At 46.3% G+C, this 9,048-nt stretch overlaps 1 protein-coding gene across 1 annotated transcript in view; it reads left to right on the top strand.

The window, feature by feature from the left end:
• Positions 1 to 8,615: 8,615 nt before the first annotated feature.
• The window catches only part of PSTPIP2 (proline-serine-threonine phosphatase interacting protein 2), a 53,860-nt gene continuing 53,427 nt past the window's right edge, over positions 8,616 to 9,048 (top strand). The window contains exon 1 of the mRNA XM_034774045.1: positions 8,616 to 8,745. Within this exon, the coding sequence (XP_034629936.1) occupies positions 8,713 to 8,745 (33 nt within the window). The 5' untranslated portion in view covers positions 8,616 to 8,712. The remainder of the gene's footprint in view (positions 8,746 to 9,048) is intronic.

Here is a 9,048-nt window from a genome sequence, read left to right as displayed (position 1 = left end):
AACCGAGTCCCACATCTCTGCTTTAAACTAGACCCCCTGGGGAATTGGTAATACATTCTACCCAAGCATTTCAGCCCTGACAGAGGATGGGTGCGTGCGTGTGTGTGCAGAGGACCAGGAGAAGCACAGGGGGACATGGTTGGGACGAGGAGGGGAACCGTGTGATAAATTATAAAGCCAGAAGGGACCATTCAGTCATCTAATCTGACCTCCTTTAAATCACAAGCCAGAGAATTTCACCCAGTTACTCCAGTCCTGAGCCCAAGAACTGGTAAGGCGGAGGTTACTGGAGGGTGATGGATAAATACATGCCAAAAGGTAGCCGTTCTAAAATATTTGTAAGGAAAGTGTCATTTTGGGCAGGACAGGGGCAAGGGGGAGGCTGTGGATTGTTAGCTGGATTCCATTGATTGACTTCAGTGGGATTAGTGGATGCTCAGCCCTTCTGAAAATCAGGTTTCAACCCACAGCCTCCCTCTCCCTCCATCCCCATCCTGCCCAAAATGACACTTCCCTTACAAATACTGAACTTAAAAATCAAGCCAAGCTGAGCAGCTATGTAATGTAGGCTCCTCTGTCCTTATCTGCACATGTAAGTAAAGAACACTTTCAACTGGTGACCCTTTTTTTCACAACTACCTTTCACACTCAGTTGTTACAAAAAACAATACAGGCTGGAGCTTCTTACCCACATATGGGCCAGAATGTGCAAACCAGGTGCCTCAACAGAAGTGGGGCCTCATCTGCAGAGGTGCTGAGCCCCCCACCCAGTTCCCCTGGACTTCCGTGGGATTTGTGGATCCCTTCACTTCTGAAAAATCAGGTTTCTTTACTTATGTAAAGATTCTCATTGACTTCAATGGCTTCGGATCAAGTCGTACGTACCTATCTTTCTAATCGAGTGTATTTTGCCATGCCCATAACTGAGCACGTTACGATCTTGTCTACACACAAAAATTGTAGTGCTTCATCTATACCAGTACAGTGGAAGCAGTACAATCCTCCAAGTGTGGACACAATTATACCAGCATAGAAGTGGTATATTTCATTCCCATATGGTATATACCAGAATATAAACACTTCTATGTTGGTATTAGTCCATACTTGGGTTAGAATAATAGAAATGAAGAGATGGAAGGGACCTCAAGAGGTCATCTAATCCAGCCCCCTTCGCTGAGGCAGGACAAAGTATATCTAGTCCATCCTTGACAGGTGTTTGTCTAACCTCTTCTTAAAAACCTCCAATGATAGAACCTCAATTCGAAGTCTGTTCCAGTGCTATCTGTCCTTATGTTAGAAAGTTTTTCCTAATATCTAATCCAAATCTCCCTTGCTGAAGATTAAGCCCATCACTACTTGTCATATGTTCAGAAGACATAGAACAATTGACCATTTTCTCCTTTATCACAGCGCTTAACATATTTGAAGACTCTTATCAGGTCCACCCTCAATCTTCTTTATAATTCAAGGCTGTGGACACAACCCAGGATTTCTAGGAATCCAGATATTTCTCTCCTTTCTGACTCAGAAGTTATTGGGGCAGATTATCAACTGGTGTAAATTATGGAGCTCCGACAAATTACACCATCTGATAATCCACTCCCTATACTTTTCTATCTTAGAGTTTTCATGCTGGTGCCTGTCACCATAGTATCAGAGCACCAGCCACAAAAAATCAATATCAACGGCAATGTCCGTATTGAATTCCATGGTGTCTTGGGAGGGATAGCTCAGTGGTTTGAGCATTGGCCTGCTAACCCCAGGGTTGTGAGTTCAATCTTTGAGGGGGCCACTTAGGGATCTGGGGCAAAATCAGTACTTGGTCCTGCTAGTGAAGGCAGGGGGCTGGACTCAATGACCTTTCAAGGTCCCTTCCAGTTCTAGGAGATAGGATATCTCCATTAATTTATTTAATTTATTCTCTTTTGGATTACAAACTTTGCTAGAGGTAAAGCTTTTGCTTTTTTAAAATGTTATTTATTTGTGGTTGGTTGGGGTTTGCTGGGCAGAAGAGTGCCAGTGGTGTGAGTTTCAGAGTAGCAGCCGGGTTAGTCTGTATCCGCAAAAAGAACAGGAGTACTTGTGGCACCTTAGAGACTAACAAATTTATTTCAGCATAAGCTTTCATGGGCTACAGCCCACTTCATTGGATGCATAGAATGGAGCATATAGTAAGGAGATATACAGTATATACACATACAGAGAACATGAAAAGGTGGGAGTTATCCTACAACTCTAATAGGCTAATTAATTAAAGGAAAAAACGTTTGTAGTGATAATCAAGATAGCTCAGTACAAACAGTTTGACAAGAGGTGTGAGAATACTTAACATGGGGAAATAGAGTATTTTTGTTCTTGTGGTGGAAAGGCCTTTTCAAAGAGGAAGGAAGACTTTAGGAAGTAACTTTTGCTGCCTTTGCAGGAACTGATCTGGTTTGAAGGTAACAGAAAGACTTCTTTCTGAAGCTTGTATCATCGTCAGCATAACACTAAGGACATATAAAGTGTCTTCAAAGTGTTTAACAAACATTAATTAAGTTTACAATCCTCTTATGAGGTAAGGAAGTATTCTCACCTCTGTTTTACTGTTGGGGAACTGAGGCACAGGAAGATTTAAGTATTGTAATGTACTCAAGGCTACACAATTAACCAGTGTCAGAGGCAGGGTTAGAACTCAGAAGTTCCTGGTTTCCAGTTTGGGGGGAGGGATAGCTCAGTGGTTTGAGCATGGGCCTCCTAAACTCAGGCTTGTGAGTTCAGCCCTTGAGGGGGCCACTTAGGGATCTGGGGCAAAATCAGTACTTGGTCCTGCTAGTGAAGGCAGGGGGCTGGACTCAAGGTCCTTTCCAGTTCTAGGAGATAGGATATCTCTATAAATTATTATTATTATTTGCTTTATGTTGAATGGAGTAGCCTAATTTTTCTTAAGTCCCTTCATGTATGTTTTCCATGCAGCTTTTGGACTTGACTATGTTTGAGCCACATTTTTGATTCTGTACTTTTGTGCATATCATGCAACTATATAAATCTGTGGAGACATTTCCCACGGGTTCACATGTCCCCAGACACCACCCCATGCTGGTGTTTGCCCTGCAGTGCCCCACCTACACGTACTCCACAGACTGCTCTGCTCTAGAACTACAGAACAGCGGCTCCTTCCTGGTACCTATGTTCATACCTGTTCCACGGGCTCTGCTAGTTGGGATGGTGCATCAGAGCTGGCAGGTGCTGAGAGAAGGAGAGACATGGAGTTCTTTTGGAATAGCTTTGCCCTAATAGAAAAACCTGTCTTCAAGGCAATGGCACCCCAGATGCAGGTAAGAATCTTTGGCTGTGTTTGGGGTGGGCGGGGGAAAAGTGTAATGCCCCCTGCCCACCAGCAAAATGAGTGAACTCTAGGGATAGTGATTGACTGATGGTTTTCCAAATGCATCGGTCACCTGTGTATGGCATGTATCTGAATGATAAAAGGAATGTGCAAAATTAGCCAGTTAGAGACAAGAGTGCCACAAATAGCTACAGGCAGAGGTTCCGGTAGGAGAGTGATTTTGTGGTTATGACACAGGACTCGGAGTTAGGAGATGGGGGTTCTGCTCCTGGCTCTGCCATGTGACCTCAGCCAAATCACTCTCCAACTCTCTGCCTCAGTTTCCCGACCTGTTCAGAGGGGGTGATAATACTTATCTACCTCGCAGGGACAGAGGCAGGTTTTAGGACACATGCAGACCACGGGATCCCACTGCTTTTAGAGACCAAGAAATATCGAGATATATTTCAGCCCCTCTCCTTGTGGAGCCCTGACAGCCTCAACCAATGGGAACTGATCATTTACGATGTTTCTGTGGTTTTCCCTGTAGATTCCCTGTAAACTACTGAGAGCAAAGGACAATAATGGGCTAATCTCAGCTCAATCACTGACTCCCTCTGTGGCTTTAGTCAAGTCACTTAGCATCTTTGCCTCAGTTTCCCCATATTTAAACCTGTGACGTGGATACTTTATCTGCCTGTGACAATTAACTAGCTAATGATTGTATAACTCTAGTCATATATATGCTCAAATTCACCAGAATGCATCCACATTCTCCGGTACCTAGCAGCCCCACAGCCTCAGTTCATTTGGAGGACAGTCCCTCAACTAACCTTTCTGAGAGCTGGCAATGATGGGCCGTCCCCAGCTTGTAGCTAGGCTCCACGTAGGCTCGGAAGCTGATGATTATTATTATTGTTTTATGGTGGTGCCTAGAGACGGCAATTGAGATCAGGACCCCATTGTGCCCAGCACTGTACATGCGGATAGAGAGAGTCAGACCCCATCCTGGCCAGCTTACAATATGCATAGATAAGACAACTGGACTGGGAGAAAGGAAGTACTTAGATTGTAAGCTCTTTGGGGCAGGAACCATCCTTCTGTTGTGTGTTTGTACAGCGTCTAGCACAATGGGGCTCTGATCCATGCCAGGGGCTCCTAGGCGCTATGGTAACATAAATCAGTAATAATATTGTTATCCTCATTTTACACTGAGAGACTAAGTGACTGGCCCAAGGTCACACAGGATGTCTGTGGCTGAACAGGGAACTGAACCTAGGTCACCTGAGTCCCAGGCCAGTGCCTTAAGCATAAAACCATCTGTGCCGGGAAGGGTGTGTCTACCCCGTTTGATAAACAATACGTCAGTTAAGTTTTGAGAAGCCCTAAAGGCTTCTCTGGAAATGATAAGTACGGAAATCTATTTCAGGTTCTCCTCCTCCTGGCAGCAGAGGGAGCTCTGCCTGTGATCATGGTTCCCCAGAACCATTGGCTTTGTGCATCTGTGTGAAAAATTGTTCTGTGGGCCTAAGGCTGGCTCTGCAAACTCTGCAAGCAGTGAGGCTAAGTCCATGAATGCTCCCAGAGCACCAGTAGATTCTTGGATGGGTACAAGTGCTCTTTCATTGTACACCCCCAAAGCTTGAGACAACATACGTGGAGAGTCATTATTCCATCGCTCTTGGGACAGGAATTAGGGAACCTCATGAGTTAATAGTTTTCATGCTGTTATTACTGAGCATGGAACGTTATCTCTTCAAACATACTTCATGGTGGGCAGCTTTTGTTCTCTCAAAGAGGCCAATCATACATCGGCATGTTAAACTGTACAAATATCCCTTCCCTAAGGATGCTGCAGACACTGTCTGTATCAGAGGAGAAAGAAACCCCATTAGGAGGAATTAATCAGATTGGTGCCTGCTGGTGTCACATTTAAAAACAGACAAATCTCTATGCATGGAGGACTGACCTGACCCAAAGCTTTCCTTATCTTTACCCTGAATAGAAAGGGAGACTAATGGATTTAATTATCATTCTCAACAGCCCCGCTTCCTGTTCCCGCTCTGAATCACAGGGTTATGTGACATAGAGCAGGAACCTGTTTTATTTTTCTCATCAACAGCAGAGTTATTCTTAGTAACTCGACAGGGCGGATTCATTGAAGCAACTGCCAGGTCTTTCTGCTTTTGTGGGATGTTAATGAACAAATGACATTGCTAATTGTTAGGTAGCTACTCAAAGCCTGTAATGAACAACGCTGAGTGCTCATTCCTCCTTCCACATGGTGTTCTCCGCTCCCGCCTCTTCATGCACGTTATTACCAGCGTGTGGCAGCTGAGGTTACTGTTGCCCTCTCCAGGATGGAATGGCAAGCGCTGCTCAAGTATTGATGACTACTATGTCATCTTCAAGTGGCTGGCCCAGAAATCATAAGAAATTACAAGCTCCCTCTCCTCGTCTAGATAGAAGCCTTGGTATTTTGGAGATGAATGGTGTGACGTCCATCTAGCACTGGGCAAATCTTGGTGGTTTCAGTTTGCATGGGGTCCCCAGCTCCAGCTCACACTCCTTGCTTTTGTGTCCTGCAAAGGACTAGAGATGATCCTTTGATGTTTTCAAGTAGAAGGGCCTATTTCCTCCAGGCTTCCTACTTGGGTTTAGATGGCACCTCACAACAACAACACAGGATGCATATTGACACGCTTTCATTCTGAAGGATCCCAACACACTTTGCAAGCTAAGGTCTGGATGATTCCATGCAGAGGGGACCCCGTACTCACGTGGAAAATATGGATAGCTGCCTTTATAGCAGAATCTTTCCCCATCCTGGGAGCTGGTGATATGTGCATCATCGCCCCTACTAACCTGCTGTCCTTTGAAAAGTAAATACAGTCTATGCAGCCATATTAAGTAGTTGACATGAACAGTGTTGCCAGGAAGCTAGAAATGGCTACGGTCCCTGGAGCCAATGCAGCCACATGGGGCCTTTGCACACAATGACGTGGCCTCCAGCAGATTCTCATTTTACCTCTAGATCGTTCCTCATGGGGACAACACTCTCCCGCCGTGGAGTGATTTGGGTTTACCTTGTTAGTTACAGTGTGTAATAAACCACGTAGACAGCTGCACGTCGACATTGCAACGTTAACCCAGGCTCTTACCCAGGTTTTAGCCCAACCCTCCCATCCACACACAAAAACCGTGTACCTGGATTGGGAGGTGCTTTTAACCCTGGCTAATCTTATGGGAGCATAGATTAGAACCCAGGCTCTGCTTCAACTTGGGCTGGAACCTGTCCACTTTCCAGTGTGGATGTAGGATAAATCACTTCAGTGCTGATAGTCCTCCAATGCCTTACCATGGTGCCTTCTGAAGAGTTCTCTCACTATTGAGTGGGAAAGAATCCTAGAGTGTCTCAGCACAAACAACCAGGGGTTGTAACCTCCAGCAACACATGGGGGAGTGCAGAAACAGTGAGGACACAGTAGTGCCGGTAATACGACTTTGCAGTATGGCTGCTCAGGTTCAGACGAGGTTAAAACTCAGGTGCCAATCGCCCAAGTTAACTTAACCCGAATGAGATCTGCCACCTTCTATTGCCTCTTTGTGGGAAGAAGCATTAGTAACTGACTGACAGCAAATATTACCCTAGGATACGCTGAGTTTCTGCAGGTTTTGGTTATCCAGTGGCTGAAAAGCAGCCATGAGACTGACTAATTCTAGGCTGTGTTTGATTAGTCAGATGTCAGTAAATGGACCTGCAGGTTCATGTCAGAAGGTTCTTGCTGACAGCAGTGCTTGTTACTAAAGCAAGGCGTTGGCTCTATGGAAAATAATCAGATGCATGCAGGGAAAGCAGCACTGTCTAGCAATTAGTAGGATAAAGCTTGGGTTCTCATCCTGGCAATGCTCCTCGCTCACTGTGTGACACTAGGGTCAAAGGCCCCCCATAGATTGCCCTACTGAGAGGGGGTCTGTCCTCCCTTAGGCTCAAAAGTGGGCACTAATTTTGGGTGTCCAACTTGAGACATCATTAAAGAGTCTGATTTTCTGAGGTGATGAGCAATCCTAGGGCGAGGTTTCCGGTCTACTGGAGGTCAGACTAGATGATCACAATGAACCCTCCTGCCTTGGAATCCATTAATGATCTAATCAGAGGAGAAATTCACACACACCTTGTGGGAATGCTGTACAGCCAGTTACACTGAACTAATGGTGTCCTCTGCCTGTTGGCAAACATGTAATGAAACTATGCCCACTCGGGGGAGGGATAGCTCAGTGATTTGAGTATTAGCCTGCTTAAACCTACCCTCATAAGTTCTATCCTTGAAGGGGCCATTTAGGGATCAGGGCAAAAAAAAATCTCTTAGGGACAGTACTTGGTCCTGCTAGTGAAGGCAGCAGACTGGACTCAATAACTTTTGGTTCATTCTAGCTCTATGAGGCAGGTATATCTCCATATATTATTTATTTGATGGTGGTTACCAGTGGGCAGTGATGACTGGTGGTGTTTCCCCCTCTTTCTCTGGGTATTTCCATTCTGCCCTTGAGTTACTCCTCACCCTCACCCCTTGATTCAGCCCTGCAAATAGCTGTTTGTGTTACAGATCATTAACTTGGAAAGGCTAAGGCCCATCCAGAACCAGTCATGGGCACTGAGCAATTCAAACATCTGGCCCCACATCATTCTTGACCATGTTCTTTGCCTCATAATGCTTTACAGCTGCAAAGGGTTGTACATGCATTAGCAATTTAACATAGGATTATTATTAATCATACTGCCTAGCTCTTACAGCTATGTTCATCAGTAGCTCTCAGAGCACTTTACAAAGGAGGTCAGTATCATTAATTATCTCCATTTTTAGAAGGGGAAACTGAGGCACAGAGAGTCACTTGCCTGAGGTCACCCTGCCGTCCTGCAGCAGAGCTGGGATTAGAGTCCTGGTCCCCTAAATCCCAGCCCAGTGCTCACTCCGCTAGGCCACACTGATTTGGGGCAGAGACTTGACCCATGATTTTGTAATCTGCTGCACGCATTAAGTAGCCTAGGGAGGAAACATCCAGCCAGGGGTGGACTTGCTGAGCCCTTCACTCCTAAAGCCCAGGCTCTCTCCATTCCTTGCCCTTCTTCCCCAAGAAAAGAGCCACTAAAAAGGAAACAAGCCCAGAAATGCAGGAGGAAAGTCCTGAAATCCCATGCAGATAATCGCTGGCTTGGCAGGGAGGAGGGGAGAAAGCAGGGTGGCTGGTTGCTTGCTCTGGGGTTTAGGACCCAGAGGAGCCAGCGGCAGGCACCAGGGATCGAGGAGGAACTAAAAAGTTATCGACTTTCAGTGTGGCTGGAGTGGCTCAGTCTCTGTGCAGCCTGGGGCGCTGGGGGACTCTGCTGCAGCTCTTCCTGCACCATGAAGGAGACTCTGTTCAAGGGGAACTTCTGGGTGAGAGGGGTCGCTGGCTGGGGCTGGGTGGGAGGTGTTGGGGGGACCAGCTGGCCTGGGGAAAGAGGGGCTGGAATGAAGCCAGCCCCCAATTGGGCTTTTCTGGATTCCCAAGAGCCTTTTTCTCTCTAAGGAGCAGCTTAATTCCCTGGGCTGGAGCTCCCGGCTTGTCCCAGCTTTTCTGACCCTGCTTTCCTTCTGCCGTGCCTCGGCTGGAGTAGGCTGGCTTCTGCTCCGGCGCCAGGGCAGCTGTTTGAATGCATGTCATCTTGGAGACCTCTGATGCACAGCAAGAGCGGAGCG

The sequence above is a fragment of the Trachemys scripta genome, chromosome 6, assembly GCF_013100865.1.
Source record: "Trachemys scripta elegans isolate TJP31775 chromosome 6, CAS_Tse_1.0, whole genome shotgun sequence".
Classification (NCBI taxonomy): domain Eukaryota; kingdom Metazoa; phylum Chordata; order Testudines; family Emydidae; genus Trachemys; species Trachemys scripta.
The sequence above is the reverse complement of the archived record's forward strand: the minus strand, read 5'-3'. Positions and strand labels throughout refer to the sequence as shown.